The sequence below is a fragment of the Salmo salar genome, chromosome ssa03 (assembly GCF_905237065.1).
Source record: "Salmo salar chromosome ssa03, Ssal_v3.1, whole genome shotgun sequence".
Classification (NCBI taxonomy): Eukaryota; Metazoa; Chordata; class Actinopteri; order Salmoniformes; family Salmonidae; genus Salmo; species Salmo salar.
The window spans coordinates 94311905-94332681 of record NC_059444.1 but is presented as its reverse complement, the minus strand read 5'-3'; the positions used below and the strand labels follow the sequence as shown (position 1 = coordinate 94332681).

The 20777-nt window shown below is 45.3% G+C and overlaps 2 protein-coding genes across 2 annotated transcripts in view; one reads left to right on the top strand and one right to left on the bottom strand.

Moving 5' to 3' along the window:
* Window positions 1–8066: 8066 nt before the first annotated feature.
* Window positions 8067–16835, bottom strand: LOC106601989 (monocarboxylate transporter 4). The gene is given in 8 exon segments (XM_045715854.1): window positions 8067–11505; window positions 11727–11907; window positions 12369–12596; window positions 12926–13183; window positions 13741–13877; window positions 15395–15538; window positions 16249–16441; window positions 16443–16835. Coding segments are annotated over 8 exon segments (1674 nt in total). The 5' UTR covers window positions 16473–16835; the 3' UTR covers window positions 8067–11002.
* Window positions 16836–20618: 3783 nt separating this feature from the next.
* The window catches only part of LOC106606201 (dihydrouridine synthase 1-like (S. cerevisiae)), a 31859-nt gene continuing 31700 nt past the window's right edge, over window positions 20619–20777 (top strand). The window contains exon 1 of the mRNA XM_045715856.1: window positions 20619–20777. This exon is cut by the window's right edge and continues 127 nt beyond it. The gene's annotated coding sequence lies outside the window, so the exon portion shown is untranslated.

Below are 20777 nucleotides of genomic sequence, written 5' to 3'. Positions count from 1 at the left end.
CAACACACACACTTCAATACCTGGAGGGTTAAACCATGACGACCCTAACCATACCACCTCCCAACACACACACCAACACACACTTCAATACCTGGAGGACTCTTACAGAATCAACCAATCAAAAGGCAGGACAAGGACCTCTACATCCACTATTAACTCCATCCATCCAACCAGCCAATCAAAACACAGACTGATGCTCTGCCTCTTTGACATCAACTGATCTCTGCTAAGTAACAAGCTCATGCTGTTGTAACATGGTGGACCACACACACACACACACACACACACACACACACACACACACACACACACACACACACACACGACTCGGAGAGCGTTCAGCCGTGCTCTTGATCACTTTCTGTCAGAGGACGTCTGGCTTTGGACACGGAGGAGATGAGACGTGATGGAGGAGGAGGAGGAGAAACGAGAGAGAGAGGAAGGAGGGATTTTGTTGCCCCTGGCACACCCAGAACAGTCACTGCCCCCCCACCCCTCTGCTGTCGTGAACCCCAGCAAGGACACTGACATGGGGCACACAGACCTGCTTAACACCCCTTACATGGCCTCCTCCTCCATCACTTCTCTCATCCTCCATCGCTCCTCTCCTCCTCCATCACTTCGCTCCTCTCCTCCTCCATCACTTCGCTCCTCACCTACTCCATCACTTCGCTCCTCTCCTCCTCATCACTTCTCTCCTCTCCTCCATCACTTCTCTCCTCTCCTCCTCCATCACTTCTCTCCTCTCCTCCTCCATCACTTCTCTCCTCTCCTTCTCCATCACTTCTCTCCTCACCTCCTCCATCACTTCTCTCCTCACCTCCTCCATCACTTCTCTCCTCTCCTCCTCCATCACTTCTCTCCTCACCTCCTCCATCACTTCTCTCCTCTCCTTCTCCATCACTTCTCTCCTCACCTCCTCCATCACTTCTCTCCTCTCCTCCTCCATCACTTGTCTCCTCTCCTCCATCACTTGTCTCCTCTCCTCCATCACTTGTCTCCTCTCCTCCTCCATCACTTCTCTCCTCTCCTCCTCCATCACTTCTCTCCTCCTCCATCACTTCTCTCCTCCTCCATCACTTCTCTCCTCCTCCATCACTTCTCTCCTCCTCCATCACTTCTCTCCTCCTCCATCACTTCTCTCCTCCTCCATCACTTCTCTCCTCCTCCATCACTTCTCTCCCTCTCCTTCTCCATCACTTCTCTCCTCACCTCCTCCATCACTTCTCTCCTCTCCTCCTCCATCACTTCTCTCCTCACCTCCTCCATCACTTGTCTCCTCTCCTCCATCACTTGTCTCCTCTCCTCCTCCATCACTTCTCTCCTCTCCTCCTCCATCACTTCTCTCCTCTCCTCCATCACTTATCTCCCTCTCTCCTCCTCCATCAGTCCATCAGCTGAAGCAGATGCTCCTCCCAGCCAGGTATCCTCCAGAGCTGCTGCTGTACTGATAAAGCCATCAGCTTCTTTCTCTTTCCCTCCCTGTTGTCTTTTACTTGATTTACTAGTTGACTTTTCCTCTGTTTGTGTTTAGGTGAAGTTGATTAAAAGTTGTTTGTACTGGCAGTGTTCTGTCCTGACTACACTGACTGGTGTGTTCTGTCCTGACTACACTGACTGGTGTGTTCTGTCCTGACTACACTGACTGGTGTGTTCTGTTCTGACTACACTGACTGGTGTGTTCTGTTCTGACTACACTGACTGGTGTGTTGCTGTTTTTATACGGTTGCGAATATCAGCTGAATCATGTCAATCAACTGACTCATGCCAATCATAAATTGTGTCTAAGTGAAAAGTGGTGTGTGTTTTCCGTTTTAAAGAGAGATGATGGAGGTAATATTGAATGAATGACCCCTAATTGCTATTCTGAAGGTCATATGAGAGGTATGTTTGTGCAGCAGGAGATGGCCTGGGTTCCATTTTGTGTCCTCAAAGACTCTCTTAATCCCCACAATGCAATGCCTAGAAAGAGAGTACTATTCTCCAACTGGACAGTGGGTTTGTAGAAACGTAACAATTTCCAGAGGGAAGACGCGTCCCAAACACCACCCTACTCCCTATGGGCTCTGGCCGAGGGTGGTTCAAATCCCATTGTATTGGTCACATACACGTGTTTAGCCGATGTGTGTGTAGCTAAATGCTTGTGGGCTGAATAGGGTACTGTTTGAGACGTGGCCTTCTCTGTTGTTTTTAAAGGGGACTGTGAGAAAGCAAACTCTCTACTGTTCTTAAGCTGACTGTGTGTGTGACAGTTTTAAATAAGGACTGGTTGTTTGTCCATTGGGATGGGATGGGGGGGTGATGGGATGGGGGGGGTCTTCTCTGCTAGTCAGTCTGTTTCTCCATCACCTCGTCTCTCTTCAGCCTCCCCTTCTGCTGTTGCTGTTCTGGGGCTGACAGCTGTGAACCACTTTCATGTAGCAGTTATTTTTGTTTGTTGTTGAACATGTTGGTCAGTTAAATGTGTGTTGGGGGGGTCTGCTTTAAAACACCTATTTCAACCTATGCTTTCAATCCACCACAATCTCTAACTTCTTTTTATTTTTTATCAATCAATATTTGAAAATGTTTTTAATGTAGTGAAACTACGTTTCTAAGAAAAAGTGATCTGATAATTGCCAGAGGGCAAAGTCTGGTTTGGTGCCAGAGGGCAAAGTCTGGTTTGGTGCCAGAGGGCAAAGTCTGGTTTGGTGCCAGAGGGCAAAGTCTGGTTTGGTGCCAGAGGGCAAAGTCTGGTTTGGTGCCAGAGGGCAAAGTCTGGTTTGGTGCCAGAGGGCAAAGTCTGGTTTGGTGCCAGAGGGCAAAGTCTGGTTTGGTGCCAGAGGGCAAAGTCTGGTTTGGTGCCAGAGGGCAAAGTCTGGTTTGGTGCCAGAGGGCAAAGTCTGGTTTGGTGCCAGAGGGCAAAGTCTGGTTTGGTGCCAGAGGGCAAAGTCTGGTTTGGTGCCAGAGGGCAAAGTCGGGTTTGGTGCCAGAGGGCAAAGTCTGGTTTGGTGCCAGAGGGCAAAGTCGGGTTTGGTGGATGTACAGTAGACTATCGACCAATGCTACGGTTCTCTCTCTTCTGGTTGTCCTATTGGTTAGTTCAGGAAGAGGGCCAACCCACTGGTCATATCATTCAGTGTAGTACCGCCTCAGGGTGCTGTAGGCCTTTTCTGTAGTCTGGGTTAAAGGGGGTTTAGTGGTAGCCTGTTCCTAGATCAGTTTGTGCTGTCTTGTCAACTTTATCCCTCAATGCATTATAATGAGTGACAAGGAGTTGGCAAGGGAGTACAACCAGATCTGGGACCAGACTAGTTTAGTGGTGGGTCTGTCTTCTGTTGTCATGTATATAGGATGTACCTAGTACTCACGGTGAAATATCATGTCTGCATTAGGAGCTGGTAGCAGTTCCAGGATCAGATGTATTGTTTTCCTCCTAATGGTTAAGGTTAGGAGTTAGTTGTATAACCTGATCCTAGATCTGTGGTTAGGGTTAGGTTCTACCTCCAGCTCTGTATTAGCCACTGTGTGTGTAGTATGATGATGAAGGTAGTGTATGGGGGGGGGGGGGGTTGAATGCGTTACTCCATTGTAGTTTTGGGTAAGTTAGTTTTAAACCCTCAAACCGACCGGCTGATGGTCTCAAAAAAAGAAACTCCCACCTCATTCTCTTCAGTGTGGGATTGTGGGTAATGACGATAAAGGTACACTTGTGTTAAGTACAGTTCTTTATGTGGGATCTCTTGTTTCTATCTGGGTATGTCATGTCTTTTTTTATTTCCTTCTTGTTTTGTGTTTGCATTTCTACGTGGGGACGGACTCCGGAACCTTGCGTTGGTTCCCACAATGCATCACTCACTGAGTCATGGGAAGTCTTGTCGTCAGTTTTGCTCATCATTTGTAATGCCACTGTATTTGTGTATTTTAAAATTGTGTAAATAAATGAATAAGTCCTTGTACACTTGTGTCACTACAGTTTTCATTGATGAGCATGTGGCTTCAGCAGTCAGACTCTGTTTTGTAGCGTTGTTAGACTCTGTTTTGTAGCGTTGTTAGACTCTGTTTTGTAGCGTTGTTAGACTCTGTTTTGTAGCGTTGTTAGACTCTGTTTTGTAGCGTTGTTAGACTCTGTTTTGTAGCGTTGTTAGACTCTGTTTTGTAGCGTTGTTGGACTCTGTTTTGTAGCGTTGTTGGACTCTGTTTTGTAGCGTTGTTGGACTCTGTTTTGTAGCGTTGTTGGACTCTGTTTTGTAGCGTTGTTGGACTCTGTTTTGTAGCGTTGTTAGACTCTGTTTTGTAGCGTTGTTGGACTCTGTTTTGTAGCGTTGTTAGACTCTGTTTTGTAGCGTTGTTAGACCTCTTTTTTGTAGCGTTGTTGGACTCTGTTTTGTAGCGTTGTTAGACTCTTTTTGTAGCGTTGTTGGACTCTGTTTTGTAGCGTTGTTAGACTCTGTTTTGTAGCGTTGTTGGACTCTGTTTTGTAGCGTTGTTGGACTCTGTTTTGTAGCGTTGTTGGACTCTGTTTTGTAGCGTTGTTAGACTCTGTTTTGTAGCGTTGTTGGACTCTGTTTTGTAGCGTTGTTGGACTCTGTTTTGTAGCGTTGTTGGACTCTGTTTTGTAGCGTTGTTGGACTCTGTTTTGTAGCGTTGTTGGACTCTGTTTTGTAGCGTTGTTGGACTCTGTTTTGTAGCGTTGTTAGACTCTGTTTTGTAGCGTTGTTGGACTCTGTTTTGTAGCGTTGTTGGACTCTGTTTTGTAGCGTTGTTAGACTCTGTTTTGTAGCGTTGTTAGACTCTGTTTTGTAGCGTTGTTAGACTCTGTTTTGTAGCGTTGTTGGACTCTGTTTTGTAGCGTTGTTAGACTCTGTTTTGTAGCGTTGTTGGACTCTGTTTTGTAGCGTTGTTGGACTCTGTTTTGTAGCGTTGTTGGACTCTGTTTTGTAGCGTTGTTAGACTCTTTTGTAGCGTTGTTGGACTCTGTTTTGTAGCGTTGTTGGACTCTGTTTTGTAGCGTTGTTGGACTCTGTTTTGTAGCGTTGTTGGACTCTGTTTTGTAGCGTTGTTGGACTCTGTTTTGTAGCGTTGTTGGACTCTGTTTTGTAGCGTTGTTGGACTCTGTTTTGTAGCGTTGTTGGACTCTGTTTTGTAGCGTTGTTAGAAGCTAGTGTAGACTTCAAGCTGAACAGAAGTTGGCGTGAACATAGTATGGACAATCTGTACCACTGTAGTCCCCCACTAAGTGGCGCTGTGGGACAACATGCCCCTTTCCCATCTACCCACTGCTGTAACAGGACAGTTAAACAAGTCTATATTAATCATGTCGGCATCAGAGAGCGAGATCGCCGAGTCCCGTGTCAGCGGGGGCCCTCATGCATGGCTCTGTTATTTTTGGTCGTAGCGTGAAGCATAAAATTCATTGAGTTGATCTGGTAGAGGGGCATCGTTGGGCAGACCACAGCTGGGTCTTCCTTTTAGAATCTGTAATGGACTGAGAGCCCTGCCACATGCGGAGCCTGTGTAATATGAGTCCAGCTTGTTGGATGGCTCTGAGGTCGTAGCGGGACTCAGCCGTAGCCTCTGGGTTGGCTGCGATAGCTCTGTGTAGTAGCCCTGTCCTTTAGTTAGCACCAACCTCTGTGTTAATCCTGGGCTTTTGATTGTGGGACGCAGCGAACCTTCACTGTGGGGACAACGTCGGCGATGCATTTCCTAATGAAGCCGGTGACTGAGGCCAGTCCAGTCAGCGCTAGCGAAGCAGTCTTGTAACATAGTCTCGTTAGTCACTAGTTACCACAGCCACAAAGTCATAAACCCCGCCTATTTCTACAATTTATCTTCTTAAAAAGTGATTTTAAACCTAACCTAACTGCTTAACCACACTGCTAACCTTTTGCCTAACCTTAAATGAATACCAAAAAGTAGTGATAACCCATTGCCTCCGATACGAAGGACAATTTCTCAACGGGACACGTCACGGGTACTTCCTGTTTGAGCTTCTGCTTGTAGACAGGAAGCAGTAGTATAGAGTCATGATCTGATTTGCCGAAGGGGGGACAAGGGAGGGCCTTGTATGCTTGCTTGTGGTTAGAGTGACAGTGGTCTAGGACTGTATCCACTCTAGTGGTGAAGGAGACATGTTGATTGAAGTTGGGCATTACCTGTCTTAGAGATTCCCCAGTACTTTTGTATACTTTTTAGCCAGTAGTTCTGAAAGTAGCGCTCACGAGCCAAAAGTGGTCCCCGGAAAGTGCGTACTACGGCACATACTGTATGTGCAGGTCCAGTATGCGCACCACATCATTCGTCTCTCTTTCTCGCTCCTCTGTGTTCATCTTGCTGGCTGTTACTCAAATGGTGGAAGGGTCGGCATTTAACCATCAGGTATTCCAACACGGATGAACTTCGGGTAGAGATTTCCACTGCGCTAGAGTCAACACACCATTTGCTGTTGATGAAGAGGCATACTCCTCCCCCTATCGATTTTCCTGAATCCGATGTCCTGTCTGCTTGGTGAATGGAGAAATCTATCAAGTTGGATAGCCATGTGGGGGATCTTGTCCAAAAGTCATTTTTGAGAAAAGCAGAAAACATAGCAGTTATGAGAGTCCCGTTGATAGCAAATCCGTGATTGGAGGTCATGCATTTTATTATTACCAAGTGACTGGTCAAAACAATAGAATGAAGAGATGACCGGTTTTCCCTTCGCCTTAATCTCGCCAGGACCCCCCCTCTCCTGGCTCTGTAATGCTGGCGTTTCCTCTGGGGTAGCTTGACAATTGGGTGGGAATTAAACAGGGTAGATGAGTCTCTGGTTGAAGCCAGAATTGAGGTTAGTAACTGTTGATATGATGTTCAGAAGTTATTGTCGATCATAAGACATGATAGTAGATACTATTTGTTTTAAAGAGAAATGCCAAAAGAATCACAGAATAGCAAAGTTTGGTTCGAGCTCGCACGACGACAGCCATACAGTACGCCATCTTAACTAGGGTTGCAAAATGTTCAATAAATTCCTTGGATTTCCCGAAATCTGGGTTGGAGGATTTTTTTTTATCTAGAGGGAATAAGCTGGAAATTCAGAATCCTCCAACCAGGATTTCTGGGAAAACAGGGAATTTTATTGAAAGTTCCTGGAATTTTGCAAACATAATCTTCACACAGGTGAGGCCAGGTGAGGTCATAGCAAGCATTAAGGCCACATGGCTGCGTCCCAATAGTCTAAAGACGCCTCCTCTGCTTCATCTACACACAGATCTGAAACTATAGGATAGGTGGTAGAAATAATTATGGTTGATGCTTATGAACAATTTACTTCCACAGCTCAACCGCTTACAGATCAGTGCAGAATGAAGCTAGTCAAAACAAGACTTTCTTATTGGACAAGTTCATGAAGGTCCCTCCCTGTTTCGACCCGTTTGTTTCCGATTGGTTCCTGATGAGTAAACCCCAGGTTCACCCAGAAGTTCACATATAATACAGGCTCATAGAGGCCTGTGTAAGTACATCAATGCATTTAATACAGGAAGTATATTGTTAGTCTTCAAAGACATTGACAAACAGTACACACACTTTGAGCACAATACACACGTAGATCATAGAGGTTAGGACTATAGACCTTAGTGATACATTGCATAGTACCACAGCATAGAAACACTAATACTCCCTAAGAGACGTCTGTTTTGAGGTCGTGAGAGCGGTTTGAAACTAGAGAACAATATTTTACAAGGGACATATTTGTGGAGTGTGTTATCAGTAGTTGTGCAATTAATAAAATGACTAATCTGTTTGCATTCTTTAGGAAGTTTAAACAGAAATGAAATTGCTCAACTGACAATTGAACCCAACCTGAATCAACATGTCAACAAGCAACATACACAGGAAATGACCTCAGCACGGAACATTGTGATTGTGTGTGTGTACGTGCATGTGGTTTGTGTAACGATTTTACCACAGAACCGGAGGCAAGAGGTGACGTGTTCAATGGAAGCAGCAGACGCTAAAAAGAGGACACACGGGGGAAGGCAGGGTAGCGAGAGCAGCTCTCTCCTTATTTAACATCAACAGGAGGGACGTCAACAAAACCCCAGAACTAGAACATGGCCGTTTATTCAGTCATTATTCATCACTCAGAACAAGTATGACAGAAACACACATGGTTCCACACAGTCAAGGTGTATCCTCAGAACAAGTATGACATAAATAACACATGGTTCCACACAGTCAAGGTGTATACTCAGAACAAGTATGACATAAATAACACATGGTTCCACACAGTCAAGGTGTATCCTCAGAACAAGTATGACATAAATAACACATGGTTCCACAGAGTCGTGCTTGGAAGTGCTCTGATAACCAAAATGAGTTTGGGAAATATTCTAAGGTACTGTAAGTCTTCATGTCTCATCTACTATCTGACGTGACCGAAGTGCCAAATAACAAAATAATCAGAACTGACTCCAATTAAATAGTCAGGATCTAAACTTGAATAAGATTATAAACATATCATCTATACTGAGCCACTGACAAGAACAATAAACCTGGACTTTAAATTCTGCCTTGTTGTTTATGTGGTATTTTCAGTTCCAACTCGTTGAGGTGTTTAGGTCCATCAACTCGTTGAGGTGTTTAGTTCCATCAACTCGTTGAGGTGTTTAGTTCCATCAACTCGTTGAGGTGTTTAGTTCCATCAACTCGTTGAGGTGTTTAGTTCCATCAACTCGTTGAGGTGTTTAGTTCCATCAACTCGTTGAGGTGTTTAGTTCCATCAACTCGTTGAGGTGTTTATCTCCATCAACTCGTTGAGGTGTTTAGTTCCATCAACTCGTTGAGGTGTTTAGTTCCATCAACTCGTTGAGGTTTTTAGTTCCATCAACTCGTTGAGGTGTTTAGTTCCATCAACTCGTTGAGGTGTTTAGTTCCATCAACTCGTTGAGGTGTTTAGGTCCATCAACTCTTTGAGGTGTTTAGTTCCATCAACTCGTTGAGGTGTTAGATCCATCAACTCGTTGAGGTGTTAGATCCATCAACTCTTTGAGGTGTTTAGTTTCATTGTATAGCTCCCAACAGATAAACAAGGGATGCATCCCAAATCAAATCAAATTTTATTTGTCACATACTTCAAACACAACAGGTGTAGTAGATCTTACAGTGAAATGCTTACTTACAAGCCCTTAACCAATAATACAGTTTTAAGAAAAATAAGTGTGAAGAAAGTATTTACTAAAATAAACTGAAGTAAAAAATTCATAAATAAAAAATTGAAGAAAATAGAAAAATAACAAATAATTAAAGAGCAATAATAAATAACAGTAGCGAGGCTATATACAGAGGGTATCGGTACAGAGTCAATGTGGAGGCTGTATACAGGGGGTACCGGTACAGAGTCAATGTGCGGGGGCACAGGTTAGTCGAGGTAATTGAGGTAATATGTACATGTAGGTAGAGTTAAAGTGACTATGCACCCTAGTGGGACCCTAGTCCCTATTACTTTCGGGGGCTCCTGAGTGGCGCAGCGGTCTAAGGCACTGCATCACAGTGCAAGAGGCGTCACTACAGACCCTGGTTCGGTTCCAGGCTGTATCACAACCGGCCGTGATTGGGAGTCCCATAAAGCGGTGCACAATTGGCCCAGCATCATCCGGGTTTGGGCCATCATTGTAAATAAGAATTTGTTCTTAACTGACTAGCCTAGTTAAATAAAGATTAAATACATTTAAAAAAGTTTTGCCCAGGGCCAATAGTGCACTATATAGGGAATATGGTGCCGTGTGGGATGCACTAAGGTAAAATAATAGCCACACCGCTACGTAACATGGTCTTTATCAGTTAACATGTAGCACAGAGTCTCACTGCAAGTTATCTTTAGAAAACAGAACACACGCAGTGAACAAGGAAGTACATAAATACAACTTATCATGAAATGGAGAGGCTATTAGCCTTCCTTAACAAATACTGACATAATAAAAGTATCATTACATTTTTTAAGTTCTGTGTTTTAGATCTGCATGGGAGGTCATTGGTTTCTCTGGACTGGTTTCTGTCAGCTAGTTCTGCCAGACCTAATAATGTCTGTTCCAAATGGAACCCTATTCCCTATATAGTGCCCTAGTTTTGACCAGAGCCCTATGGGCCCTGGTAAAATGCAGTGCACTATATAGGGAGAAGAGTTCCATTTGGGACTCAAACGCTGCATCTACAGATTAAACTGTGAACTCTAGAAACAGTGTGACCTATTTCTGCCATCATAGTTAATGTTATGACACTGAAACAAACAGAAGCAGGCTATCTCTCTCTGGGTGCCATTAGGAATGTAACATGGGATACTAGTCTGGTGTTCTCATTGGCCTCCCTCTCTGTGTGTCCTAGTCTAATAAAGGTTACAGAGTGAAATTCAACCGTTCAACATCACGATACCTTTAAACGTCTGTGTCAAAGCTCTGAGTGAAATGATATGCATCTGACAATACCCAGGTATCCATTCATTCCTCATTCTGCCACTCAACGGAATGTTGAATGACAGCGGAATGTTCCACACTGGGTTTGGTTAAAGTTCCGGAACACTTCTAATGTTGTGCTCCAGAGTAACAGTGGTAGGAAGGATGGTATTTATTCCATATTATTACAGACAACAACATGGTGTATACCATATCGCCCTGCAGCACTACACACTGGTAGCTTCACAATTCACATGGCAGTGTACAACACTATTAACACGGTTATTCACTTGACATTTATCACTTTCACTTTATGATTGTGTGTGTTATTGTTGTTGATATGGCACACAGCCCCACAGAGAACAGCTACACAACACAACACCTCAACTACATACAGGAGGATACTGCTAGGACTAGCTCTGTCTTCCCCAGTATGCTTCTCTAAGCACTTTCTTGGCCCACTTCTAAGTACACGTTTTAGTGCCCTTCAAAGTACACTGTGGAGTACATTTCTTAGTGCCCTTTAAAGTGCCCTTGTCAGTGTTTAAGTGTAAAGTCTGTAGTTTGTCCTGTACCAGGTTCTCTTCCTCCTACAGACGTGTCTCAGAACTGGAGAGCACGGCGCCATTTTGTTCTTCTGGTTCTTTAAGGAAGCGCTCCACTTCTTCTGAGACCCCCATTACACTCTCAGGCCTGATCTCCTTCTCTTTCTCTTCCTCCTTCTTTTTCTCACTGTCCTCCTCGTCCTCCTTCGCTTTCTCAACCGCTTCCTCCATCTCCTTCACCTCCTCTTTCTCCTTCTCCTCTTTCTCCTTCATCTCCTTCACCTCCTCTTTCTCCTTCTCCTCCTCCATCTCCTTCACCTCTTTCTCCCCCTTCTCTACTTCCTCCTCTTCCTCAGCGGCAACAGGCTTGTTGAGAAGCTCCATTTCCGCAGAAACCGTTCCGTTCTCCAGTTCCGCGGCGGGTTCCGCGGGCTTCTTCCTGATGAACAGGAAGTTACACGTGGCTAGGACCACGGCAGCGAGAACCACCTCAATTCCTGCCAGCAGGAACACGTACATGTAGTTCTTAGTGGCGTCCAGCAGTCGACCTGAGGAGGGATGGAGAGAGGGAGGAGGGCGATGAGAGATTAAGGAGAAACAGGTGGAGCGAGGGAAGGAGAGAGAGACGTGGAGAAAGGGAGAGGGGAGAGAGATCAGAGACGAGAGGGAACTGGATAAATTCTACATTATATTTACCTAACCTTAACCCTAACCAAACCCTAACCAAACCCTAACCCAACCTCCACCTGTTAATCCTGTGTGTACTAACCTGCTCCAGGTGGTCCCACCAGCACAGCAATAGCTTCCATGAGCAACACCAGTCCTATAGCGCTGGAGAATTTCTCCGTGCCAACGATCGCCATGAGAACCTCAAACTGTAGCGCCCCGACCATGCCGTAGGAGATCCCGAAGAACACACAGAACACCACCAGAGACGGGTAGTCCTTCGCCTGCAGGGGACATGGAAACCAGATAGTATTTACAGTAACATTTTACAGTATTTACAGGATACCAACAGTAACGGTATTGATACTCAGGATACAAAATACAGTAACAACAGGGATGTTAACAACACATATGTATAGTTTAGATGCTGTATGTATCATTAGTCAATACAGCAAACATAAATGTACACATGACAACCAAATCAACCTCAACAAGCCAACACATTACTGTAATTCCATGTCCAGCCTCAACAAGCCAACACATTACTGTAATTCCATGTCCAGCCTCAACAAGCCAACACATTACTGTAATTCCATGTCCAGCCTCAACAAGCCAACACATTACTGTAATTCCATGTCCAGCCTCAAAAGCCAACACACAGCCTCAACAAGCCAACACATTACTGTAATTCCATGTCCAGCCTCAACAAGCCAACACATTACTGTAATTCCATGTCCAGCCCTACCTGAGATCCCACCAGGTCAGTGCATCCGTTGAAGATCATGGCGAAGCTGAACAGGTAAACAACTCTGGGCCTGACCCACTTCAGCCCAGCGATGATGCCACAGGTGGGCCGGGCGAAGATATCTATGAAGCCTAGGATGGTTAGGAGGAGGGCCGACTTAGTGTCTTCGTTGCCCAGCTCTTTGGCATAGCTCACCACGAACACCGGCGGCACAAACAGACCCAGAACCTAGGATAGGATCAGATGAACTTTAACAATGTCAATTTGAAATGAAGGCAGACAATTTAATTGCAGTCAAGTGACATGAATACAAAAATAAATTTAAAAAATAGAACTATAGCTTCTACTTTGCAGTTTATTGAGAAGTAATTTAAAATAAAGACCCTTTTTTTCAATTATTGAATTGTAATTTCAGTTTTCTTAGGACTTCTTAGGTCAAAAGTAGTGCACTATATAGGGAATAGGGTGCATAGAGCTCTGGTCAGGAGTAGTGCACTATAAAAGGGAATAGGATGCCATTTGGGACATAACACAGTATTGTTCCTGTTCTGACTCACCATAATAGACGCAGCTATGGTGTAGATCAGGAAACCCCTATCCTTAAACACACTGAAGTCCAGGAGCGGTTTGCGTTTGGACGGGGTCTTCTCTACCTCCAACTCTTTTCCCTCCTTCTCTACATCTTCCAGTTCCAGCTGGGTGCTTTTAGGAGGGGCCACTAGGGGCCTCATGAGGGCTGCGCAAGCGCAGCAGTTGAGCAGTAGACCCCCCAGGATGAGGAAGCCTCCTCTCCAACCGTACTGGTACTGCAACAGCTGGAAGAGACAGCAGGGTTAGAATTAAGGTCAGGGTTAGGGTCAAAGGTTATAGGTGTAATGTAGAGGGGAGAGGCAGCAAAGGGTGATGGGGCTCCCAGCAGCAAGGTTATGGCTAGGGGTCAGACGTTAGAGGGTGATGGGGCTCCCAGCAGCAGGGTTATGGCTAGGGGTCAGACGTTAGAGGGTGATGGGGCTCCCAGCAGCAGGGTTATGGCTAGGGGTCAGACGGTAGAGGGTGATGGGGCTCCCAGCAGCAGGGTTATGGCTAGGGGTCAGACGTTAGAGGGTGATGGGGCTCCCAGCAGCAGGGTTATGGCTAGGGGTCAGACGTTAGAGGGTGATGGGGCTCCCAGCAGCAGGGTTATGGGTAGGGGTCAGACGTTAGAGGGTGATGGGGCTCCCAGCAGCAGGGTTATGGCTAGGGGTCAGACGTTAGAGGGTGATGGGGCTCCCAGCAGCAGGGTTATGGCTAGGGGTCAGACGTTAGAGGGTGATGGGGCTCCCAGCAGCAGGGTTATGGCTAGGGGTCAGACGTTAGGGGTGTAGTGTAATACCTGTCCCAGAGGTGATAAGCAGCAGAGGGCCACAGGGCTCCCAGCAGCAGCCAGGCCGTTAGCCAGGGGCCTCTTCTCACTGAAGTAGCGATTCAGCATGATCAGAGATGGCTGGAAGTTCAACGCCAGGCCCAGACCTGGAGGACAGGGGGACAGGAGAGGACTGTCAATGTAGACCAACCTGTAATGACTCCAGTAGAGAGGTAGATGTGGACCAACCTGTAATGACTCCAGTAGACAGGTAGATGTAGACCAACCTGTAATGACTCCAGTAGACAGGTAGATGTGGACCAACCTGTAATGACTCCAGTAGAGAGGTAGATGTGGACCAACCTGTAATGACTCCAGTAGACAGGTAGATGTGGACCAACCTGTAATGACTCCAGTAGAGAGGTAGATGTGGACCAACCTGTAATGACTCCAGTAGACAGGTAGATGTGGACCAACCTGTAATGACTCCAGTAGAGAGGTAGATGTGGACCAACCTGTAATGACTCCAGTAGAGAGGTAGATGTGGACCAACCTGTAATGACTCCAGTAGAGAGGTAGATGTGGACCAACCTGTAATGACTCCAGTAGAGAGGTAGATGTGGACCAACCTGTAATGACTGCAGTAGAGAGGTAGATGTGGACCAACCTGTAATGACTCCAGTAGACAGGTAGATGTGGACCAACCTGTAATGACTCCAGTAGAGAGGTAGATGTGGACCAACCTGTAATGACTCCAGTAGAGAGGTAGATGTGGACCAACCTGTAATGACTCCAGTAGACAGGTAGATGTGGACCAACCTGTAATGACTCCAGTAGAGAGGTAGATGTGGACCAACCTGTAATGACTCCAGTAGACAGGTAGATGTGGACCAACCTGTAATGACTCCAGTAGAGAGGTAGATGTGGACCAACCTGTAATGACTCCAGTAGACAGGTAGATGTGGACCAACCTGTAATGACTCCAGTAGAGCGGTAGATGTGGACCAACCTGTAATGACTCCAGTAGAGAGGTAGATGTGGACCAACCTGTAATGACTCCAGTAGACAGGTAGATGTGGACCAACCTGTAATGACTCCAGTAGAGAGGTAGATGTGGACCAACCTGTAATGACTCCAGTAGACAGGTAGATGTGGACCAACCTGTAATGACTCCAGTAGAGAGGTAGATGTGGACCAACCTGTAATGACTCCAGTAGAGAGGTAGATGTGGACCAACCTGTAATGACTCCAGTAGAGAGGTAGATGTGGACCAACCTGTAATGACTCCAGTAGACAGGTAGATGTGGACCAACCTGTAATGACTCCAGTAGAGAGGTAGATGTGGACCAACCTGTAATGACTCCAGTAGAGAGGTAGATGTGGACCAACCTGTAATGACTCCAGTAGAGAGGTAGATGTGGACCAACCTGTAATGACTCCAGTAGACAGGTAGATGTGGACCAACCTGTAATGACTCCAGTAGAGAGGTAGATGTGGACCAACCTGTAATGACTCCAGTAGACAGGTAGATGTGGACCAACCTCCAGTAGAGAGGTAGATGTGGACCAACCTGTAATGACTCCAGTAGAGAGGTAGATGTGGACCAACCTGTAATGACTCCAGTAGACAGGTAGATGTGGACCAACCTGTAATGACTCCAGTAGAGAGGTAGATGTGGACCAACCTGTAATGACTCCAGTAGACAGGTAGATGTGGATGATGCTGGTGGAGAAGGAAGACAGAATCATCCCCAGAGAGGCAAAAAGTCCCCCCACCATCATCACCGGACGACACCCGTAACGATTCACCAACACACTGCACAGAGGACCTGCAGTGAGAGGAACACACACATATTGAATCTATGTGTCAGTGTGTTAGACAGTATCTGTGTGTGTGTGTGTGTGTGTGTGTGTGTGTGTGTGTGTGTGAGACAGTATCAGTGTGTGTGTGTGTGTTAGACAGTATCAGTGTGTGTGTGTGTGTGTGTGTTAGACAGTATCAGTGTGTGTGTGTGTGTGTGTGTGTTAGACAGTATCAGTGACCTGTCTATTTCTTTTTCTCCCCAACTGTGTGGTATCCAATTGGTAGTTACAGTCTTGTCCCATCGCTGCAACTCCCGTACGGACTCAGGAGAGGCGAAGGTCGAGATCCGTGCATCCTCCGAAACACAACCCAACCAAGCCGCACTGCTTCTTGACACAATGCCCACTTAACCCAGAAGCACCAATGTGTCGGAGGAAACACTGTACACCTGGCGACCGTGTCAGCGTGCACTGCGTCCAGCCAGCCACAGGAGTCGCTAGTGCACGATGGGACAAGGACATCCCTGCTGGAAAACCCTCCCCTAACCCAGACGACGCTGGGCCAATTGTACGCCGCTCCATGGGTCTCCCGGTCGCGGCCGGCTGCGACAGAGCCTGGACTCGAACCCAGAATCTCTAGTGGCACAGCTAGCACTGCGATGCAGTGTCTTAGACCACCGCACCACTTGGGAGGCCCCCCCGTGTACCTGCCTGTGTGTGTATGTAAATTCTCTACCTGTGCCGTAGAGCATAGCCAGCAGTATAGATGAGATCCATGCTGTGTCGCTATACCCCACTTCGAACTCTCTGATCAGTTCCTTGAAGAACACGCTGACAGCCTTGGGGAAGGCGTAGGAGAACCCAGTGATGACGAAACAGCCGGACAGCACAGCCCAGCCCCACCCCCCGTCTGGTGCCTTCACCCCCCCCAGGTCCCTCGTCCACCACCACACCTCCCATGGTCCTCTAAGTTTAGATCTGAGAGGAGAGAGAGGAGGGGTGGGTTATAGTATAGCTAACTCAGGGGGCATTCCTGACAAGGACTCGAACCCAGGTCCAGCGTCTGTCAACCCAACACCTTAGCTGTTACACCAAGAGATCCAAAGCTCTTGACAAGGTTGCTAGGTGTTGGGATTAAAGGTCACTACAATAGAAATACAATTCATAGAACATGCATAATCAGCATAGATATAACATTGTATACCAGTAGTAACACAACTTCCTAGCTGTATCCTAAGCCTCATAACCATGTTGTCATTGCCTTAATTATTACCTTGTTGAATTTTATTTAACCTTTATTTAACTAGGCAAGTCAGTTAAGAACAAATTCTTATTTACAATGACAGCCTACACCAGCCAAACCCAGGACAACGCGGGGCCAATCGTGCACCACCCTATGGGACTCCCAATCAAGGCCGGTTGTGATACAGCCTGGATTCGAACCAGGGTGTCTGTAGTGATGCCTCTAGCATTGAGATGCAGTGCCTTAGACCACTGCACCAATTGGGAGCCCCTAGATGAATAGATGTTGTTGAATAAATTCTATATTGATTAAATTAAATATTGATGAACAGAATTGCATAAAGTGGCTTGGCCTTGGTCTGTATTCATTGTGCAACAGCAGGTTGAAATACGGTCAGCAACAATTATTTAAACCAGACTGAAAGGCTCAATATAAATACAATCCATTATTTACTCTCCATATCCCGGCCAGGTGACCTTGCAAACCTGGAGGACACTACAGTATTGCAATCATCTTTGCTGTGTGTGTACTTTCAGCAATATATTCTGCTTACCCCCATATACACATAGTCTGTAATAATCATACTCACCACCACCATCACAATATATTAGATTTACAAACATAGCTTCAGGAGCCTGACTGATTACACCGAGTAATGGCTAGCCATGGCTCCATGGAGAGCCGTAATGCACTCTGGAGATTTACAGTTTCATTTCAGCAAAGGGAAAAAGCAATGGGTTTTAGTGCCACCGCCACACATCACCAACCATGGCAGGCCCCCCCAGGCCAAGCATTCTCTGAGGTATATTTATGACCAAGACACCATCGATACAGAGAGCTAGCCACACACACACACACAGGCAGGAGTTATCTGTGCTGTGCAGCAGTTTCTCAGAAATGTTGGATTTAACTTCCCTAAACACAATGGGGCTATTCTGATATGCTTGAGGCTGACTTTAATCAAATATTCTCAATGCCAAATCCTTTAAAACATTTGACATGATTTTTTCCTATAAGGGGTTGTTAGTGGGACTGTTAATATACTAATGAGCTTTATGAGAACCATGCCTGATGTGTCTAGTCTAGCAGTGGGCCTATAGCCTAACTGACACCTGGTGTAGCCCAATTAGAGCTTATAACCTAATACAGATCTGGCGCCAGAACCAATCAGTTGGAAGGGCCTTTGACTTCCAAAGGGGGGCTCGTTTTTTCATGGGACCTTCTACGTTCACACATTGTTTTTATGGCTGCACAGCTCGTGAGTTTCAAGTTTTGGGGAAGCTTACAATTTATCCTATCATTTCTACCGATCTGCGTGCCAGTTATGATTATTTTTATATGCGCATTTTAGTGGAACAATTTAATTTCAATAATAAAACGTTCCTTTCTCAAAATCCATGTCACGTGGTTAATCATACAAATCTGAATTAAAATGATAACGATCTAAAAGTTTAAATTCAACTATGGCGAGAGCACCAACCTCTGCCATATGGACACACTGATACACTGTGATCCATTGGTGGCTAAAGAAGTGAGAGCATAGAACTCAGAAGCAACACTAGGCGTTTAACTTCCATCATCAGCTACGTTAAATAACTAGGCCTTTAACTTCCATCATCAGCTACATTAAATAACTAGGCCTTTAACTTCCATCATCAACTACGTTAAATAACTAGGCCTTTAACTTCCATCATCAACTACGTTAAATAACTAGGATTTAACTTCCATCATCAACTACGTTAAATAACTAGGCCTTTAACTTCCATCATCATCTACGTTAAATAACTAGGCCTTTAACTTCCATCATCAACTACGTTAAATAACTAGGCCTTTAACTTCCATCATCAACTACGTTAAATAACTAGGCCTTTAACTTCCATCATCAACTACGTTAAATAACTAGGCCTTTAACTTCCATCATCAACTACGTTAAATAACTAGGCCTTTAACTTCCATCATCAACTACGTTAAATAACTAGGCCTTTAACTTCCATCATCAGCTACGTTAAATAACTAGGCCTTTAACTTCCATCATCAACTACGTTAAATAACTAGGCCTTTAACTTCCATCATCAACTACGTTAAATAACTAGGCCTTTAACTTCCATCATCAACTACGTTAAATAACTAGGCCTTTAACTTCCATCATCAACTACGTTAAATAACTAGGCCTTTAACTTCCATCATCAACTACGTTAAATAACTAGGCCTTTAACTTCCATCATCAACTACGTTAAATAACTAGGCCTTTGACTTCCATCATCAACTACGTTAAATAACTAGGCCTTTGACTTCCATCATCAACTACGTTAAATAACTAGGCCTTTAACTTCCATCATCAACTACGTTAAATAACTAGGCCTTTAACTTCCATCATCAACTACGTTAAATAACTAGGCCTTTAACTTCCATCATCAACTACGTTAAATAACTAGGCCTTTAACTTCCATCATCAACTACGTTAAATAACTAGGATTTAACTTCCATCATCAACTACGTTAAATAACAAAGCCAACAAATAAAAACAGTAGAACATTCCTGGTTCTTTCAATCACATTAATCTCTCTAATCCGCCTGTCTGCCTCCCTTTCTATCTGTCTTGATTTGAGATATTGCTAGTGAAGTGCAACATTTTTATCAAGCCGTCACGTGGCCCGGTCCGGAAGCTGTCACTGCCGAACTTGCAACATTGTATCAACTAGCCTATTCTGGGCCCTCAGAGTTTCCCGTGCTTGGTGATGTTGGAAAGATTTTTCAAATACTGAGGAACTATCAATTGCAATGGGTGTTTTTTTATTTAACCAGGTAAATTGACTGAGAACACATGCTCATTTACAGCAACAACCCGGGGAATAGTTACAGGGGAGAGGAGGGGGATGAATGAGCCAATTGGAAGCTGGGGATGATTAGGTGGCCATGATAGTATGAGGACCAGATTGGGAATTTAACCAGGACACTGGGGTTAACACCCCTACTCTTACAATACTGGTATCTTTAGTGACCACAGAGAGTCAGGACACCAGTTTAACGTCCCATCTTAAAGACAGCACCCTACACTGTCTTTGAGCGTTGAGATATTTTTATTTTAAACCAGAGGAAAGAGTGCCTCCCACTGGCTCTCCAACACCACTTCCAGCAGCATCTGGTCTCCCATCCAGGGAGGAACACTGCTTAGCTCCGTGATTGAGAGTCCCATAGGGCGGCACACAATTGGCCCAGAGGTTTGGCCAGGGTAGGCCATCATTGGAAATAAGAATGTGTTCTTAACTGACTTGCCTAGTTAAATAAAGGTTAAATAAATACAAATAAAACATCTGGGGTCGCTCTCCATTCCCGCGCATCCTTGGAATGTCTTCACATGGACAAGTTTAAAGCCAAAACTCCAAGTTCGATTAATTTCCTGGATCGCAGCTTTAAAAGGGACGGATTGACTGTGACACAGTTCTGTTTCCATCTTGAAGAAAGTCTGATACTGAGAACCCAAACAAAGACATTCGCCTTTAAGACCCGACATATAGGCCTATCTCATAAATAGACCAGCTACCATAGCCCACTGTACATGGCCTATGTTGTGCGGGCATAACGGTCCTTTGAATGCTTAACCTACAGCAAATATAGTATTATAAAAACAGCAGTATTAACAAATGTTTTATTTGAATGTCCAAAAACCTATTAGCTGTGTAAGACAAGACGTAGACTGCGCTCCGAATGTGTTGTAGAGAGACGGTTCGCGCATCACTAGCGGTTATGGAAAGCCAAAAGCTATAAGGGGTTGTCACTAGTTACCACAGCCACACAGTCAAAATTGGCTAACTTCGGTTGACAGTTGGACGATGTTTCCTCCGACACATTGGTGCGGCTGGGTTCCGGGTTAAGCGAGCAGTGTGTCAAGAAGCAGTGCGGCTTGGCAGGGCTGTGTTTCGGACGCATGGCTCTCGACCTTCGCCTCTCCGGAGTCGGTAGGGTAGTTGCAGAGATGAGACAAGATCGTAACTACCAATTGGATATCACGAAATTGGGGC